The sequence below is a fragment of the Dermochelys coriacea genome, chromosome 17, assembly GCF_009764565.3.
Source record: "Dermochelys coriacea isolate rDerCor1 chromosome 17, rDerCor1.pri.v4, whole genome shotgun sequence".
Classification (NCBI taxonomy): Eukaryota; Metazoa; Chordata; order Testudines; family Dermochelyidae; genus Dermochelys; species Dermochelys coriacea.
Genome location: NC_050084.1, coordinates 24670297 through 24690369, shown reverse-complemented (window position 1 = coordinate 24690369; position 20073 = coordinate 24670297). Strand labels below are relative to the sequence as shown.

The 20073-nt window shown below is 50.8% G+C and overlaps 1 protein-coding gene across 2 annotated transcripts in view; it reads right to left on the bottom strand.

Moving 5' to 3' along the window:
- The window catches only part of SEPTIN4 (septin 4), an 82955-nt gene that overhangs the window by 9600 nt on the left and 53282 nt on the right, over positions 1-20073 (bottom strand). The window contains exons 6-11 of one of the 2 annotated variants that reach the window (XM_043499410.1): positions 19354-19488; positions 18764-18881; positions 17783-17884; positions 15175-15271; positions 14565-14727; positions 12840-13098 (exon numbers count right to left, since the gene is read on the bottom strand). In XM_043499410.1, the coding sequence (XP_043355345.1) occupies positions 13047-13098; positions 14565-14727; positions 15175-15271; positions 17783-17884; positions 18764-18881; positions 19354-19488 (667 nt within the window). In that variant the 3' untranslated portion in view covers positions 12840-13046. Of the gene's footprint in view, positions 1-12839; positions 13099-14564; positions 14728-15174; positions 15272-17782; positions 17885-18763; positions 18882-19353; positions 19489-20073 lie in introns of those variants that run through there. The other variant, XM_038375655.2, reaches the window with a different exon arrangement.

Below are 20073 nucleotides of genomic sequence, written 5' to 3'. Positions count from 1 at the left end.
AGGAGTGTCAGGAGGAGGCTACCAGTGTGTTATTTTGGGAAAGGGAAGTAGGGACAGAAAAGCAGGAAAATGACTGAAAGAAGTGAAATCTTTGTAAAGTTGGAGTTTTTTAGACTGCAGGTTGCAGAAAAAGAGAGAGAACACCAGAGACTCAGTCTCAGCACTAAAGAAACTGGCCATGGAGGAGAAGGAAAGAGCGTGAGAGGAAACAGAGAGAGAGAAAACATGAACTGGACCTGCTAGAGAAGGAGAACCAGAAACCACCAACCCCAACCATTCCTTTCACTCCAAAAATTCACAGTTGGGACCATCTATGGCCTGCATACAACAAGACCAGCTCCTGCATTGGAGCTGGAGGCAACACCACACCAGGAAGAGATGGTGATGTAATGCCTGCCAGGGAGTGAATTGTCCAGCAATTTGCAGCTGAACCAGAGACAAACCCAGCTCTAGGGAGCATAGAGAAATGTGTCCCAGAGGAGAGCCCAGGGAAGGGGCAGGGAATCTCAGAAACTACTGAGGTGGGTGAGGATTCCTGTGACTCCGTAACACAGGGAAGCAGGGTGCTTCCAGGTATGGTGGAGGCTGAGACTAGCTTCTTTCCAGCAGAAGGCAACATGCCTTCAGGAGCAGGGGCAGGAGAAGTGTTGCCAGTGATTAAGGAAACTACCCCAGTTGTTAGCTGGCAGTGTTTTGCAGATGAACAAGGGATGGATTCCTTCTTGGAGAGCACAGAAAAATGTGTCTTGGAGGGGAATCTAGAGGAGGAAACTAGGGAAGGAATAGTGGGAGTACAGGAATGTCTCCTCATTGGTCACTTGAGAGAGGATGCTCACGACTGAATGGGTGAGTCAGCATCTGATCAGTCTGTGACCCAGGTTTTGAGACTGACCTTCTGGAGGGGGGCAGTCACACAGCTGACTTCTCAGGGACAGAGAAAGGGGTGGCGGAGGGTACCCCAATCCAGGTCCCAGTTTTTTGGGATGCTATTTCTGATAAGTTTTTGGAAAGTAACTGTCTCTTTACATCAAGATGCAGCTCCAACGCCTGTGACAGCAGAGGAGTTGAGACCAGGAAATTGCCAGGTGGTCGTTTGTGAGAATGCAAATGGCCCAACTGACAGAGAGGGGGGTGTCCTTCCCCTGACTGGTGAGACATCGAAAGCAGCTGTGGGAAAGCTGCTGGGAAAAGGTGAACCTGATCAAAAGGTAAACACACCTAGCCCAGAGAGCATGGATCACAGCCCTCTAGGGGCAGGGAAGGACTCGGTGCTGGGAGGGGGAAACACAGGGTAACCCCAAAAAGGGAGCTGGATTTTTTGCATATGTACAGTCCTGTGGTTGGGAGACAGCTCCCCAAAGGGCCAGCCAATATGCAGGATCCCCCTAAAAATCTATCTTGCCAGACCCTGAGGTACCAAAATCCCAGAAACATGATTAAAATAAGAACCCAGGCAGAAGGGAACACTGGAGGGAAAGAAAAACCAGTGCCTGATTACATGGGAGAGAGTCAAAGGACACCATAGGTAATGAACAAACCAACGTCAAACCAGACTGTCTGAACAGAGGGCATGGTATCATAATGATACTTGTAAACACCCATCTGTTATAACAATGTTGGTATTAATTTTAAATCTTGGGGTAAGAATTTTGATACTGATGTTAAAACTTGTGGTAACGTTAGTTCTCAGTTAATACATGTAAACAGATTTAAAGCTTATCACAATAGAGAAACCATAACAAACCTGGTTTGCTGTGTGTGAGGGGGAAACTGAGGCATGCTGCCTCATGGTCTTGATGGCTGGATTCCAAGAGAACTATAACACAAACTGCCTTCAGGTTAGTCAGTGACTAAATCCTCTTGCAGTAAACTAAGGGGGGGGGAGGTGTGACATTCTGTACCTTGGGGGAGCACCCTGTAATCCTCCATGTTCCTTATTTTTATATAATTGTGATATTACATATAAAGTAGGCCTTGTAAGGCATCAGGGGAAAGGTTATGATCTGCTGAAAGTCATTTCTCTATCCATAGATGTATATCATTAATGCACATGATGTTATGAGAATTGTGTTGTATGACTGTCACTAAAACATGCTGCAAGTTGGGGAATCAGCCAGATATTAGTTCCCCAGAGGCAACTGCAAGGAAAGTGACCAGCGATCGGGCAGGGTGTGAAACAGCCCATCCACAACCATTGTCCAACAAGGGAGCTACAATGCAGTGACTCACCTGCATGAGGCTATACCAGGGAAATTGCTCAACCTTGCCTGTAGATTAAGCAATGCCCCCCAGACATGCCTGGATTTGTGTTCTACAAGCACATGGACTGGGAGTATAAAATTGAACACAGGGGGGCCATGCTTGACCTTTCTACTTCACCCACCTACACTGCAAGCAATAAGGACACTCTGAAGCCTCCAACTGAGGGGACTGGCCCAGATTTCAAGGGTGAAATCTGTGTACCATGAACTGCAATATCCAGTGTGGTGAGAAAAACTGCTTAGTCTAGTTGTTGCCCAGTCTAACAGGGTTGAGAGACTGCATGCTTATATTTTATTTCTTTTGGTAACTAACTCTGACTTTTTGTCTATCACTTAATATCACTTAAAATCTATCTTTTGTAGTCAATAAATTTGATTTACTGTTTATCTTTACCAGTGAGTCTGTATGAAGTGTGTGGCAAATCTGCTCAGGTTCTGCAAAGGCTGGTGTATGTCCACTTTCCACTGACGAAGTGGTGAACCAATTAATAAATTTGCACTGCTCATCTTGAGCAGTGCAAGACGGTATATTCCTGAGGTACAAGGCTAGGAGCTGGTGCCTTTCTCTGTGTGATTCATGAGTGGTTCTGGTTCTGATTCATGCAATCTAGCTGGGTGTGGGCTCCACATGCTGTTGTGCTGAGTGATCACAACACCTGGAAGGGCTTGCTGCTTGTCACTAGCAAAGCATAGTGAGAGACAGCCCAGCCTGGGGAGAGTTAAGGGAGCACAGTGGTCCCACGGTCCCAGGCTGCACCCCACAGAACCCATCACAGTTCACACGCTGTACTGTGGCCAAATAAAGCCTCCTATTGCTACCCCATAGCCTACAATTGGGCAGCATAGGGCATGAGGGAAAGCTCTGGTTAACTACATAGGGCATGTGATTTTTTGTGTTATTAGATTGGATGACTTATGTAACTAGTCATAACCCCAACATGGACCCCAATACCTGGTGTTGACCCTCAGCCCGATTCCTGACTCTGTCCCTAACCCTTGGTTTGACTGCTGACTTGGACCTCAACTCGTTCTTGACACGGATACTTGCTCTGACCCCTTGCTTCAGTTCCTGGCTCCCAAGCTGTTGCCACTAGTCCTGCCTACCTCCACCCTGGATCCTCAGAGTTTGCCTGGACCCCCACATAACCATGGAGAAGGCCGGCCTGGTGGGGACATGGAGGCAGCGGGACACCACTTACCCGGCATGTCCCACCAGGCACTAGACTTTCCTGAATGGGTTGACAACCTCCAGGAGGACTTCCCCCATTGTGAACACAAGTTGTGCAGCTCTCATCTGAGAACCAGTCTCTGCAGGTGCAGATCACCCAGCTATTGCGAGAGCAGGCTGCCCAGGCTTGGAACGAGATCACTGCGCTCCGAGCATGCGGTGCAGCCGCTCACCTGGACCCCAGACTGACACTCCCCCTCCCAGAGCACTTCAACAGAGACTGCCAAAACTTCAGCAGGTTCCTTAACCAAAGTTATCTGCTCCACCCCCCTCTTCTACCCCACAGACCAGGCCAAAGTAGGACTCATAACTACTCTCCTGTCAAGGGAGGCGCTGGATTGGGCTTTGCCTCTACTAGAACGACAGAGCCTGACACTGTCATACTGGGAAACCTTCCCCCAGGCCTTCTCTTCTGTTTTTGATGACCCCTATCATGCTTGGTTGGCTGAGGCGGCCTGCAAAAACTACAGCAAGGGCAGGGACCACTCGCCTCCTTGGCCACCCACTGTAGGTGGTTCCTCTCCTATACAGAGTGGAACAAAGTGGCCCAGCTCCACCAATTCCAGTGAGGATCATGCAAAAAGACCAAAGATGAGCTAGCTCACATGGAAATACTCACCCATCTAGGTGACTTAGCTGGCCTCATCATATGCACTGACAACAAGTTGCATGAGCAAAGTGAAGAAAGGAAGGGGACTGCGTTGCTTCCTAGTTGGTGGTCCCGAGTACCCATCTCCAAGCTGGTCCCAGAAACCAAGCAAATTGGTGCAGCCCATCATCACGTGACCCTGAAGGAAAGGGAGCACCATCCAGTATTTCTACTGCGGAGAGTCTGGCCATACTCTCGCCAACGGTCCCTTGCAGGCTCTCACACAGAAAAAGACAGGAATGACCAAACACAGGCCTGGAGATGTGTGCCAGCATGGGTGGGCCCTGGGTTATACATCTCGCTGGTTGCCCACATATTATCAAACCACATCCAAGACACAGTAAGCCCTTGCCGTACTTGCAAATCCAGGTTTTTGTGCACATCACAGGGAAGCCCTAAACAAATTCCCCACAGTGGTGCTCGTGGACTCCAGGCCTATGGTCACTTTTATAGATGCCGGTATGGCACAAGCCTTGGGCATTCTGGGGCAGCAAAAAACAGCCCCCAACCTCATAGAGACTATAGATGGCTCACACCTGTCCTGGCCCAGTAACTCTGGAAACTGTGCCCCTGGAAGTTGTTATCCAGGACCATGAAGAAATCCTGTGATTCAGAATGACTGGCTCGCCCCAATTCCCCGTAATTCTCAGCACCTTATGGCTGGCCACTCATGACCTGCATGTCCTTTGGCATGAGCAGAATGTCAGTTTCTGCTCTGAATTCAGTTTGCCTGAGTGGACCAACAGACAAGTCTTGGCTTCAAGATACACTCGTCCAGGCCAAATCCAGGTCGCCCTAGAGGTGCCCTCAGGCCCAGGGTGTGGCCCAGCTGTGTTCTACCATCCAAGCTGACTCCTGCTCTTCCTGCTAAGCGCCATGACTATGCGGATGTTTTTGAGAAGAACATTGATGTCCTACCACTGCACTGTGACAACTGAGCTGTAACCTGAGGCCAAGACACCTTTTGGTTGCATCTTTGACATGTCAGAGCTGGAGATGGCCACCCTGTGATCCAAAATCCAGGAGAACCTAGCCCAGGGGATTATCCATCCCTCCACCTCCCCTGATGGGGCCCCAGTTCTTTCTGTGCGCAGATTACTGGGCCCTCAATCAGGTAAACCATCAGAAACCAGTATCTTCTCCCACTCATTTCGGAATTGTAGGACTGCATATGATCAGCCCAGATATTTCCCAAACTCAGTCTGCGAGGAGCCTACAACCTGGTGCAGATATGTGCAGGGGATGAGTGGAAAACAGACTTTTGAACCTGGTTTGGCAGCTACAAATGCCATTTGGTTTTACAAATGCTCCAGCAACATTCCAGCACTTTGTGAACAAGGTATTTTCTGATATCCTAGATCACTATGTCTTAGTCTACCTTGATGAAATATTTGTCTTGTCAGAGAGCCAGGAGCAGTACATTCAACATGTCCAGTCAGTCCTGGATCGATTCTGCTGACATGATCTATATGCACAGCTCCAAGTGCACCTTTGATCAGCACTCCATGGAGTTCTTAGGTTACATCTTGTCCCCTGAGGGCCTCCAAATGGATCCTGGAAAGGTGAATGCTGTTCAGTCCTGGGCAGTCCCCCAGAACATGAAGGAGCTGCACGCTTTCTGGGTTTGCTAATTTTTATAGGCACGTCTTCATTCCTGGATTCTCAGACTGAATAGCCCCATTGACAGAGCTTCTCTGCAAACACAGCTCCTTCACCTGGTCTCCAGAGACTCAACAGGTGTTCAATCAACTCAAGATGGCCTTCACCAGTGCTCTAAACCTGATCCATTCCAATCACACATGCACCTTTGTCCTTGAGACTGATATATCTAATGAAGCAATGGGGTCAACTTTTTCCCAAAGATATGGGCCCCCAACAGCAATTGCTCCCCTGTGCCTATTACTCCCAGAAACTCATTCTGGCAGAATAAAATCATTAGATTTTAAATAAGAACTTCCAGCAATCAAGGCTGCCTTAGATGAATGGTGCCACTACCTTGAAGGTGCCTGATACTGGTTTACACAGATCATAAAAACTCAGAGTATCCCCACAGACCAAAGGCACTCAGCCAAAGACAGCTTTGATAGGCCCTGTTCTTCACAGGCTTTAATTTTACCATCACCTATCACCCAGACCAAGGCAGCTGACATCCAGTGTTTCATATATCTCTATTAATGCCATATATCCCAACCCCTTTGTGCATCAAACACAACCACCTCCCCACCAGTGCAAGTCCAGGGTCATAATGAACATGTGATTCAAAAAATACTGGATTCTAAAATGAAATGTGTCTTTTTCAGGCATCTAATTGACTGGGAAGGCTATGGCCCTGAGGAGTGATCCTGGGAGCCAGTGTCCCAGCTCCCAACCTCATGGCGGCCTTCCATGCAGACCACTCAGACAAACCTGGCCCAGCAGGAAGCACCCATAGAGGGTGGGAAGTAATGTAAGGATCGGTGGCACTTGAAGCTGGGTCTGAAGAGCTACCAGGCAACCAACAGCCTCACACAGCCAGCTGGTGGCAGCTGTAACCTGGCACTCCCTGCAACCTGCAATCTGCAGAGATGGCATGCCACAGGAAGTTCCACCCTAAGTGATCTGACTGACAGTTGTCTTGGTGATCCCTGATTGGCTCCTTGATCCAAAATAAGCCCATGGAGTGTGCTAAGAAGCGTCCAGTTAACAATGTGGATCCTGGCTCGCTGCCACAACTGCCCTGCTTCTCTGTTCCTGAACTCTTAATACTGACCTTAGCTCCGACTTGGATTTTGAGTCCCGATCAACCCCTGGAACTGCAACATGGACCCCAATACCTGGTATTGACCTTCAGCCTGATTCCTGATTCCATCCCTGACCCTTGGCTTGACTCGTGACAGGGATACTGGCTCTGACCCCGGGCTTCAGTTCCTGGCTCCCAAGCTCCTACCACAACTCCTGCCTGATTCCACCCTGGATCCTGACAGCTCCTTCTAGTAATCCAACTAGTACCATCATATGCTACTGAATCGGTCTGGATCTGGGCTTTGGGCGCATGTAGACCTGAATAGGGATGCCTCACTAAATCTGGGAATACATTTTGCAGCATGAACAGCTCCAGGTGGACAAGAAGAGGGGGTTGCAGCAGTCTTTGGTTTTACACTTGAAAGGAATTTTGGCTTCTTCAGTTCATGCCCACTCCACAATTATCTTCAGTTGTTCAGAGGAGCCAATAAAGCAGCAAAGGTCTTTATGTATCTGTGGTATCAACCTTCCATCTCCAAGCAGCATTAGGTCTCCTTCAGATTTCAGAGAAGGAAGTGAGGTTGGAATGACTGTGTAGTTTTGGTCGTCTCTGGCACCTGCTCCTGACCCACCTGCTCTTGACCCTGCACCCAATTGTAGCTGGACTTCCTTCTGGCAGAAGAGACTGAGATCACCTCAGGTATTCCAAGAGCTGCTATTCTGAGAATCGAGGAAGACTCCGACAGAGATTAAACAATTCCCTCCCTTTGAGATGCTCAGGGCCTGGGGTTCATGCACAGCATTGTAGATCAGGAGACCTGGTTTTTATTCCTAGTTGGGAACAGAGTCAGGGTGTGACTTGGGACAAGTCACTTTAGGTCCCTTTGTCTCAGCTGCCAGATGGGGATGACAATCCCAAGTGCCATGTTTGTACAGTCTGCGAGACCCAAGCACGGAGGCTGCTGTACTGAGCAGGGCAACTATTATAGTGCCACTGTCTCTGCTGGAGTGGATCGGCACAGCTCCACTGCCTACAACAGGGTTACACCAGTTTACACCCCCTGAGAATATGGCCCAAAATACATATAAATCACTACATGCACACATGATCACTGACACCTTTAGGACCCCAAAGCAACCCTCTGAATCAGTACAGTCCATGTGGAATGACAGAGGCAGGCTTCTCCCTGATCACAACATCTTGTGCGCTGGGCATGGACCTGTTATTTATGCCATGGAAGCCGGCCCAAGAACTGGTGATCCTCCTTTTTACACACAAGAAACAGGGGCCACCCACAGTAATGGGAATGGCTCACCAAAGTCACTGCTGTTTTACTACTCAACGGCCTTCCCAAGTGACTGAAAAACCTGTGTCTTCCTCCCAGGCAGAGCTCCTCAATGGTCCATACAGATGTACCAGTCCAGGCTGAGGGCTGAAAACAGGAAGCCCCTACCTCTTGTGGCCTGGACACTGAGTGGGATGCTAGGACCAGAAGTTTATCATCACATCTGGGATATCAACGGTGTTGGTAGAATGGCCTGTTCCAACTCCCAGAGATTTGGGAAGAGATTGCTAGCCAAAAACACATTAGCAGCATTCACTTGTTTTAGGGGGCTGGACTCCTCTTCCACACCATAGTAGAGGCTCAAATTAAACATGTATCCCAAATTAAAAAACATAGTAAGAGGAGCGAAAAAGTGCCACCGTGGCTCAACACAAAAGTAAAAAAGGTAGTGAGAGGCCAAAAGGCGCCTTACAAACTGGAAGTGAAAATCCTAGTGAGGAAAACAGAAAGGAGCATAAACTCTGGCAAGTCAAGTGTCAAAGTATAACTAGGCAGGCCAAAAAAGAATCTGAAGAGCGACTAGCAAAAGACACAAAAGCTAACTGCAAATAAATTTTTCAGTGCACCAGAAGCAGGAAGTCTACCAAACAATCAGTGGGGCCACTGGATGATCAAGGTGCTAAAGGAGCACTTAAGGAAGATAAGGTTGTTGGAGAAGCTATATGAATTCTTTGCTTCACTGCAGAGGCTGTGAAGGAGATTCCCACACCTGAGCCATTCTGACAAATCTGAGTAACTGTCCCAGATTGAGGTGTCAAGAGAGGAGATTTTGGAACAAATTGATAAATTAAATAGTAGTAAGTCATCAGGACCAGATGGTATCACCCAAAAGTTCTTAAGGAACTCAAATGCAAAATTGTAGAACCACTAACCACCTACTACATCTCTATCAAGCATTCTTACAACTACAATACCCACCTGCTGAAGTGAAGAAACCGATTGCGTACCAGAGCCAGAAGAGTACCCAGAAGTTACCTACTACAGGACAGGCCCAACAAAGAAAATAACAGAACGCCACTAGCCATCACCTTCAGCCCCCAACTAAAACCTCTCCAACGCATCATCAAGGATCTACAACCTATCCTGAAGGACGACCCATCACTCTCACAGATCTTGGGAGACAGGCCAGTCCTCACTTACAGACAGCCCCTCAACCTGATGCAAATACTCACCAGCAACCACACACCACACAACAGAACCACTTACCCTTGCAACAAAGCCCGTTGCCAACTGTGTCCACATATTTATTCAGGGGACACCATCATAGGGCCTAATCACATCAGCCACACTATCAGAGGCTCGTTCATCTGCACATCTACCAATGTGATATATGCCATCATGTGCCAGCAATGCCCCTCTGCCATGTACATTGGCCAAACTGGACAGTCTCTAGGTAAAAGAATAAATGGACACAAGTCAGAAGTCAAGAATTATAACATTCAAAAACCAGTCGGAGAACACTTCAATCTCTTTGGTCACTCGATTACAGGCCTAAAAGTGGCAATTCTTCAACAAAAAAACTTCAAAAACAGACTCCAATGAGAGACTGCTGAATTGGAATTAATTTGCAAACTGGATACAATTAACTTAGGCTTGAATAAAGAATGGGAGTGGATGGGTCATTACACAAAGTAAAACTATTTCCCCATGTTTATTCCCCCCCTCCCCATTGTTCCTCAGACTTTCTTGTCAACTGCTGGAAATGGCCCATCTTGATTACCACTACAAAAGATCCCCCCCAGCTCGTAATAGCTCACCTTACCTGATCACTCTCATTACAGTGTGTATGGTAACACCCATTGTTTCATGTTCTCTGTCTATATAAATCTCCCCACTGTATTTTCCACTGAATGCATCCGATGAAGTGAGCTGTAGCTCATGAAAGGTTATGCTCAAATAAATTTGTTAGTCTCTAAGGTGCCACAAGTCCTCCTTTTCTTTTTACTAACTGGTATGTAACCTATCGCTTAAATCAGGCTCTGTCCCAGATGACTGGAGGATAGCTAATGTGACATCAATTTTTTAAAAAGGCTCCAGAGGTGATCCTGGCAATCACAGGCCGGTAAGCCTAACTTAGGTACCATGCAAATTGGTTAAAACTGTATTAAAGAACAGAATGATCAAACACATAAATGAACATGATTTGTTGGGGAAAGAGTCAAAAAACGGCTTTTGTAAAGGGAAATCATGCCTCACCAATCTGCTAGAATTCTTTGAGGGGCTCAACACTCATGGAGAAGGATGAACCAGTGAATATAGTGTACTTGGACTTTCAAAAATCCTTTGACAAGTTCTCTCACCAAAGGCTTTTAAGCGAAGTAAGCAGTCATGGGATAAGAGGGAAGGTCCTCTCATGGATCAGTAACTGGTTAAAAGATAGAAAATAAAAGATAGGAATAAATGGTCAATTTTCAGCATGGCGAGAGGTAAATAGTGGTGTCCCCCAGGGGTCTGTCCTGGGACCAGTGCTGTTTAACGTATTAGTAAATGGTCTGGGAAAAGGGGTAGATAGGGAGGTGGCAAAATTTGCAGATGATACAAAATTACTCACGATAGTTAAGTCCAAAGCAGACTGCGAAGAGCTACAAAAGGATCTCACAAAACTGGATAACTGGGCAACAAAATGGCACTTGAAATTCAGTGTTTATAAATGCAAAGTAGTGAACATTGGAAAACATAATCCCCACTATATATCCAAAATGATGGGATCTAAATTAGCTGTTACCCCTCAAGAGATCGTAGAGTCATTGTGCTCTGAAAACATCCACTCAATGTGCAGAGGCAGTCAAAAAAGCTAGTAGAATGCTAGGAACCATAAGGAAAGGGATAAATAATACAACGGAAAATATCATAATGCCACTATATAAATACTGCATGCAGTTCTGTTCGCCCCATGTCAAAAAAGTTATATTAAAATTGGAAAAGATACAGAGAATGGCAACAAAATTGATTAAGGGTCTGGAACAGCTTCCGTATGAGAAGAGATTAAAATGACTGGGACTTTTCCGCTTGGAAAAAAGACAACTAAGGTGGGATATGACAGAGGTCTATAAAATCATGAATGGTGTGGAGAAAGTGAATAAGGAAGTGTTATTTGCTCCTTCTCATAACACAAGAACCAGGGGTCACCCAATGAAATTAATAGATAGCAGTTTTAAAACAAACATAAGGAAGCACTTCTTCACACAACACACAGTCAGCCCGTGGAATTCATTGTTAGGTGATGTTATGAAGGCCAAAAGTAATACTGGGTTCAAAAAAGAACTAGTTAAACTCATGGAGGATAGATCCATCAATGGCTATTAGCCAAGATGGTCAGGGATAAAACCCCATGCTCTGGGTGTCCCTAGCCTCTGACTGCCAGAAGCTGGAAATGTGAGACAGGGGATGGATCACTTGATGATCACCTGTTCTGTTCATTCCCTCTGAAGCACCTGGTATTGGCTACTGTCATGATCCTGGGCTAGATGGACCTTTGGTCTGACCCAGTATGACCGTTCTTATGCTCTTACCCATGGAAAGAGATAGTAGCAATAATCATGTCCAAGAGGAACCCTGTAGGTTCTAGGATGCTCTTCTATCTTGGGGCTTTCTACAGCAGCTATCACCACTGCATCTGAGTGCTACATGGAGTCTTTTGCCCCCTCCCTTCTCTGGTTATGATCTGAAGACCAGAGACGGTGATGAACTGTTAGTCAGCTGCTAGTGGAAATGTGACACAGAGATAGGCACATGCCACGACCCACCATGGAGGCTGAACAAATGCATTGTCCTTCCACTGAATGCATCCGATGAAGTGAGCTGTAGCTCACGAAAGCTTATGCTCAAATAAATTTGTTAGTCTCTAAGGTGCCTTTTCTTTTTGTGAATACAGACTAACATGGCTGCTACTCTGAAACCTAAATATCACTGAGGATCTGAGCCACTGGGACTGAATTCTAATCCCTATTCTGGTGTCTGACCATCAGGCCTTTGTTGTACTCCACCTTTAAGCACAGAACTTGGGTATGGCTAAAATTTCCTGCTCTGCCAGTTGTCTGAAGGCTAGAAATTGTTCCCACAGCTCAGTAATGCAGGAGGCTTAGCTCAGGAGAGGCCGCACTGTGCTGGGCTCAACAGGGTAAGTGCCTGTGGCTGCCTTTAGTGGAATAGTCCATCTCCTGGCCACTGTTTAGGGCTATGGTTCTCTTAAATGCCTCCTGTGTCCACTTGGCTCAGATCCGGAGCTCTGGCCAAGCTGTCTCCAGAGCCACCACGGGGGTGCTCACAGACTGTGCATGCCTTAGTAATACTAGGGCTGCACAAGAAGGAATGCCTTCCCAACAGCACTGGTTACTGCGTACCATTCACAATGCCAGCCTGTTAGAGTACTGCATGCCCACTGGCGATTCTGGGCTGCAGAGCCACCATGACTGATGATGATGCACAAGAAAGGAAGAGACCAGCTTGACTCTCAGACTCCAGGCAGAGTCTGAAAAGAGACTGTCATAGTAACTGAGCCCTGCTGGATTGGAAATGACTGGGGCATAACAAACCATTGGCCTAGCATGCCATTTCACATGGTCACTTTCCGGAGTAGATATGGATGAGACCAATACAGGATTTGATACAACAAAATACTTTTTATGAACTAACGCAGGTAGAACAGACACACAGGGCCAGCTGCAGCCTGTGACAGCAGATTAGGGCAGCATTCCACCAAAGGACAGCCGTGAACCAGCATGAGGGAAGGGACCTGGGGAGAATCCAGTGCTCCAGAAAGCCACAGCAGCTCCTGGCCTGCTGGTGTCCTTAGGAGACAGCACTTCCGGGTGTCATCTGATGCCGAGGGATCAGCGGGGTCACTCCATAGAGCAGTCGCTGCAGCATACTCCCAAGGTGGAGGACTTTCTCCTTCTTCCCCAGGGGATGCCGCAAAACACCGTACACAAAGAGACGAGCTTAGATTCATCACCATGAATGAGCCATTAGAGCTGCCAGTTTAGCCTGCTACCTGGGTGTCACCATCCACTCAAGCTATGGGCAGACAGCTCCTTACGTGACCAACTTGCCCTCTGCTGTGCTGGCCTAACTCAGGAGTCGCTCTACTGAAGCCACTGGAGTTACACCAGGATGAGAGGAGACGCAGCAGTAGAGGCCAGAGCCACAGCTGGTGTAAACTGCAGTTATTCTCTGATTGCAACATGGGTACGGAGCTTTTCCCCAGCGGAGGTTCTAGCCCTAGAGCTCAGTGCATGTATGAGGGCACTGCAGATAGTGAGCAGCAGATACATGGGCAGAGGGCCTGGCTCTCCTCTGCCCTGCGCCCTTGGCCACCACCTACTTCTGGGCAAAACGTGACCAGAGGAGAAGCCAGAGCACTGTGCACCTCAGCTGTCCCTCCCTGCCGGAGCACTACTAGAGCAACCTGTGCTCCCAGCCCTGTGCTGGCCATGGAGCTGCCCCTTGGCTTCCAGGCTGTGCACGTGAGGGAGGAGTTCACCCTGGCAGTGCAGCCATGTTGTGCCAGCTACACATGGGGTTGTACGTCCCACCCAGGCATACTGCTGCAAGGCCCATCAGGCAGGGATGCTCGAACCAGCCCCCAGCAGCCACAGGAGTGCATGCTTCAGGACCCCCCCCCCCCGGGCTCTGCACAACACAGAGATGAAAGTGACCCATGGTTTTTCTGCACAGTGTCTGTCATTGTGGCTCGGTGTGCAGGGTGGGGCGGCCTCACCCCACACCCCTGCTGCCCGCACACCGGTATCATGCCATGTTCCTTGCCCAGCCTTGGGCTAACCCCCAAAAGGGGAGAGGCTGTCAGGGATAGATGGTCTCCTCTAGCTCCTGTCCTTGACCTGCCTCTCCCAGGCCCATTCCTGGATGCGGGCACCATGGCTCTGCTCCCCCAGACTTCCCCATACAGAGCTCAGTGCAGAGGCTGACAGAGGCTGTCATTGCGGGCTGAAGACCTTGCTCGTGACTCCCAAGGTTCTTGGCAGGGTGGGCACTTGTGTCTGGCTCCGTCCTGCTGCTCCTGTGCCTGTTTCCCCATACCCTCATAGGCCCTGTGCCTGCTCCCCCCATACCCACACAGGCCCTGTGCCCGCTCCCCCCGTACCCTCTCAGGCCCTGTGCCCGCTCCCCCCATACCTCCACAGGCCCTGTTCCCGCTCCCCCCGTACCCCCTCAGGCCCTGTGCCCGCTCCCCCTGTACCCCCTCAGGCCCTGTGCCTGCTCCGCCTGTACCCACACAGGCCCTTTGCCCGCTCCCGCCATACCCACACAAGCCCTGTGCCCACTCCCCCCGTACCCCCACAGGCCCTGTGCCCGCTCCCCCGTGCCCCCACAGGCCCCTGTGCCCACTCCCCCCATACTTGCGGTTCCTCTCCTTCACCACCATGCGGGTCATGCTCTGGATGCACTGCGCCCGGTAGTTCTCATAGTGGGTCTCTCGTGTCACGTCCTTAAGGTCCTGCATGTGGGTCTTCACCAGCATGGTACGCAGTTTCACAAAGTCACAGTGCGCAGGGTTCTCTACTGCAGGGGAGGGGCCTGGCTTAGATGGGCAGATCTTGGGGTCACCCAGCAAAGCAGGGCCTCCCCGACATGGGTTGGGGAGCTGAGGGCTGAGAGACCAAATGACCCAGTACTGCAGAAAGGCAGAGCACTGCTTTGAGTTGGCCTGGCTCCATAGCTGCATGAGGGCACACCGAGGACTAAGGAGGGCCCTGCAGCAGGCCGGGGACCTCGCCCTGGCCTCCCCCAAATCACATGGAGATGGGGCAGCACCTTAGTGCCCCCCGAGTACCCCCACTGAGAGTGCCGGCCAGGACCTCTCTGGTGTGAGTGCCATGGCCCTGCCTGCTGAGACTGGCAGCAGTCCCCATCCATGAGCACCACTGCCCTGAAAGTGGAGGTGGGTGCAGGAACAGGGAGGAGGACGTGGTCCCTGAACCACTGAGCTACAAGCCAAACCCGCCTTACCTTCCACGATGCCCCAGGGATACAGTCGCCCACGGATTCGCCTTCCTTTGGCCTCCACAACCATGTTGCTGCCGATCACAGCGAAAGGAATACTCTCCTGGAACAGAGCCATGGGGTTATTCCTGGCCATGGCCTTCCCTATCCCTGGTGCTCTGGGACCCCATGGTCCATCTGCACTGGAGTGGGCAGTGTCATTCCCCATGTGGGCAGACACACACACAGTAGCTTGCTCACTGCACGGGTGTAGATCTGGTTGCACAGGTGATGGGGCAGGCTGGCTGCCCTGAGAACAATCCCATTGGAGCTCCTACACATGCTAGCGCGGGTGAGTCCACCTAAGTGTAAGTTACACAGCCAGCTGCAGTGTAGATGCACCCTCTATTTGCTCTGCAGTCCAGCTAACAAGCCTGATTAATGCTTTCATGGGATCTCACTAGCCACCGCCTAGCACAAAGTTGCCCAAACTACAACTGGAAGGACACACCGTGTCTGAGCCCTTGCTAAATCCAGCCCCTGGCATGGGAGTGCAAGCAGCTTTCCACTACTGACACTCCTTCCCCTTGAGATCAGCACTCAGGGAAGGAGCGGAGCCAGCGAGAGAGAAACTGGAGCAGTGAGAGAGATGGGCTGGAAGAGAGAAGCCAGCTGCAAAGGGTCACACAAGGTTGGTGGTACCAGGTATGCCCCACTGAACAGGATCCAGAGCAACCCAGAGCAATGGCTGGAAAGGACCTGGAGAGCTGCTGCTGGCTAGGAGTGGAAGAACCGTGTAAACTAACGGTTCAATGGGAGCCGGAGCAGGGCCTGAGTCTGGGCCCAGCCACTGATCTAGGAGCCCTGCAGCAGTGGAAAGTGGGGGCTGGACTTGCGACAAATCACTGCTGTGTTAATCCTGCTGCAATTCCTGCCAGCTGGGCCGGGAAACAGCATCTTACTGGCCCTTCTGGTCCTTTCTGCATGCCCGTCACTCAGAAACTCACCTCCCATCCTCTCAGTAGCCAGCAGCGATCACTGGCGGATCCCCTACCAACCCAGAGAATCAACTGGATGGCTGCCCCTCCCTCTGCTCCATACAGCAGAGTGTGATGCTGAGGTCCTCCATCTGGGCCTGATGTGCCATGCTACAGGCTAGGGCAGCTCGATACATTGCGCTGGGCCACCACCCTGGTTCTGTGCCCCTCCGGAGCTCAGAATGACAGCACCATGACGGTGACATTGCTGGCTGATCATTGCTTGGCTTGGCTAAGGCAATCTGCTCGCTGTGGCAAGACCAGCAGCCTGTCAATCCCACTGGGGAGGCCTTCCTCCCCAGGCAGCCTCCTTCCATGAAGCTTTTTGTCCCATCTGGGGAAGCTGCCCGTGGCCACATTAACCTGCAGCTCCTCTGTGCACTCCGGGTATTACCCTGCGGGCCAGTATTTAACCACCATCCTGCATGGCAGCAGGTGCAATATCATCCCTGGCACTAGGTAATGCTGTAACACAGGTCTGCCACGCAGTCCTCCTCCCACTCTGCTGTCTGCCGGGATGTGGCGGCTGCAGCACCCCCATGACAAGCCCCCCAGCTCGGTGCTGCCCTTCCTTGCTTGTGGCCTCCCCGCCAGCGCTGTGGCTGTGCCAGGGCACGGGGAGCCCAGGGAGGAGGCTGGGAGACGCCATTGCAGGCGTGATCCTGCCCATGCCAGACTCAGTGGCAGATTTGCGATCGATGCCAGCGGGAGCGGGAGCAGGCCCAGGGTGCTTTACAGGCCACTCTGGCAAAGGAGCCGGGAACTCAGCTGATGCGCTCGACAGTTTGTGTCCAGCTCTCCTCACTGCCGGCAGCTGTCAGCAGCTAATAACACCGAGTTCCCGAGACCGCGGTCTATATTCTTTCCTTCAGGTTTCTTTTAAAAGATTTATTGTCAAAGGCAGCTGTCACTCTGCTGGCTCTGAAGTCTCCCTAGCCTTGCATTAACACCTGGGCACTGTCTCTCTCTAGTGCTTCCCCCCAGGGTTCTTCTAATGCCCATACTTTGGAAGATCTAGCTGCCTTAGTCCTTTGGTACATGTCCACTCATTCCTTTATCTGCCACTGGTCACTCTTCCTCCAAACCCTGGGCTGGTTCTGAATACGGACTGGTCTGGTTGCTTCCCCAACATGCTGTATTTTCAGGGTGTCTCTGAGCAGCCCCACCTGCAGCCATACTGGCTGATTTGTGCTCCTTGCCTCTTTCCTTTTCAGAGGATCTAGCCTTTGGGGATCCCCCACTCTTCTCCCATGTCTGTGGATTTTAACCCTCCTTCCCATTGCTCCTTACTCACTAGACCAGGTGATTCTCCAAAACTGGCTAAAGCCCAGGTGCTGCTGTGTTCTGCACGTACCTTGTGAAGTTTAATTCCATTACCTCCTGTTCTCGGTCAGAGCCTCCCTCCCAGTAAGCAGATGATCCAGGAAGGTTTCCCTTCTGGCTGGACTACAAAGCTGCCCTTCTCAGAGTGTAGAAGCCACTGGGCTGAAGCATGTCTGGCTGCATTTGTCACACAAGAGATACCTGGGGCTTAGCAGGCAACTCTAACCCTGTTCCCTGAGCTGCATTCAGTGGGACAGCTGCTCTCATCTGCTCACCTTCAGTGCCTGGTCCTGCAGCTTGAAATCCTCATCTTCATCAGAGTCGCACTCAGGGAACTGGTAGATCCGGATCCCATAATGTTCGATTTCCTCTCTAATCTGAACAAAGAAACAACCCCCAAGACTGATGGCTCTGGCGCTCAGCCCTGTTTTATGGCACCCTCATTTTAAGGGCATCCCAGGAGAGAGAGGAATACGTTATGCTCACCTACATGCCAACTACTGTCTGTTCTTCCATCTCACACTGAACAGTAGAATCCCGACACCGGTGGTTCATTTCCTATGGTTTCCAAACAGGCCAGGTCCTCGACATGGTACACGGGCCACTTTCTCCCCGGGGCCAGTTCTGACCATTGTCTTGTGCCCCAGGAACCCTCTGGCACACACGGTATGGCAATTGCGCTCTCTGCAGCCTGGCCTGTACCTCTGTCCCTCTTCTCACCAATCCCCAGACTCCATGAGGCCACAAGGACCAGCTCTTGTCTCTTACATCCTCCATTTCAGAGGGGTTGCACCCTTCCCTTAGTATCCTGTAGGACTCTGCAGCTCCCTCTCACATCCTGTCCTCTCCCATTCCTGGGATCCTGAGGGGGGCACTTGGGACTCTGGGAGCAGCCCTTTAGAAATGCCTGTTTAGAACAGGCCTTGGCTACACTGACCCAATGGGATGGAATACCCTAGGTGAAGCAGCACCCGGGGAGCGATGGCTGAGGCTGGAGTGTAGACGGAGCTCATTGTACCATGGCAGTGCCCAGACACGCGCAGGACACCCTGGCTGAGTCCTGGGAGGCATACAGTTGCTCCCATAGCTGTCAATGGTTCACGGCGCAGGTGGGAAATTGTGGCTCCCATTTGCCAGAAGAGATGCAGTGCCAGAGTGAAAGACCCTGTGTAAGCCAGGGACAGGGGTGGGAGGAGCATTCCATTACTTGGGCTGGGGGGAGGGAGAAATTCAGCGGTAGCCAGGCCTCCTCTCACCTTGCTTTTCTTGCGCTCCACCTCTGAGGGTGTCAGGGTGTCAGCTTTTGCCAGGATGGGCACAATGTTCACCCGCTGATGGAGAGCTCTCATGAATTCCACATCCAGGGGACGAAGGCTGCTGACAGAGAGCAGAGTAAGCCCTGTGTAAACTGGGGCTGGATGTTCTCCTAGCTACAGGACTCTGGCAGTGCGAGCATCCGCCAAACATTGCCCTGGCAGTGCGAGCTGGGAACTCCACAGTGCAATGCCCTGGCAGTGTCCAGAGCAGTGCCCTGGCAGTGCCCAGCCAGGACTGCGGCAGTGTGAGCATCCTCCAAGCACTGCCCTCCCCCCACTGCCCGCTGAGCCCCCTGCAATGCAAGTGTTCCCAGAATAGCCCTCAGTCAAGAGTCCTGCAGCAGTCCAGTCAGCGCTTGGCTGGGAGTCCAGAGCTGTGAGCGTCACCCTAGGGCCCACCCAGGGCCCACACTCATTCACTGAGCTGCAAGTCTCGCTCCCTAGGGCCATGTCTCGGACTTGTGGGCAAGGTGGTTTTTAGCCTTCTCAGGGAAGGAGGGAGGGATCGGCTGTGGCAGGATTTCCCATACCCATGTCCAAAGGGTGAGATGAAGTAGAGGCAGCAGTGCACGCGGTTGTCCTGGATGTTCTTCCGGTTCAGGCCGCTCTCATCCCGGAAATATTGCTCAAATTGCTGATCTATGTAATCAGCCACAGGTTTCCAGCTGTGGAGAGAGGGGACAGGCTGGAGAAAGCCAAATGAGGCCAGTGCCCGGTGCACCGGCCGGCATGTTAAAAGAACGCTCTGTATAGGAAATGTAAGACCGTCAGCTCGGAATTACCCGCTTCCATTGTCCTGCAGCTGCAGGTAGATGCTGCCCCTCTCCAGCTGGGACCCAGCTGCAAGAAGCTACGAGCTTCACTAGTGCTGAAATACAGGGATGAGTGCACCAGAACCCAGGCCGGCATCTGATCTATGACAGTGCAAATGGTGGAGGGCAATCGGGAGAAATTCTTATCCTCCTCTGTCAGCCTCGCGTCCCAAATTAACCTCACAGGCCTGGGGAACTGTCCTTCATCCAGGCCTCCACTAAGATAACAGAGCATGCGTAAGAGCACATCATAAAGTGCTGGAAATGTAACAGAGCCACCCCTCGCCTGACAGAAGTGATGTGCCAAATCAGGAGATCTGGGACTCTGCTATTAGACCCATGTTGCGAGAGCTGCCTCTTTAGCTCAAGCGGTAGAAGCTCATGCTTTCTCCCACGGTGCCAGGTTCAATGCCCTTGATGACCCACACACAGGCACTG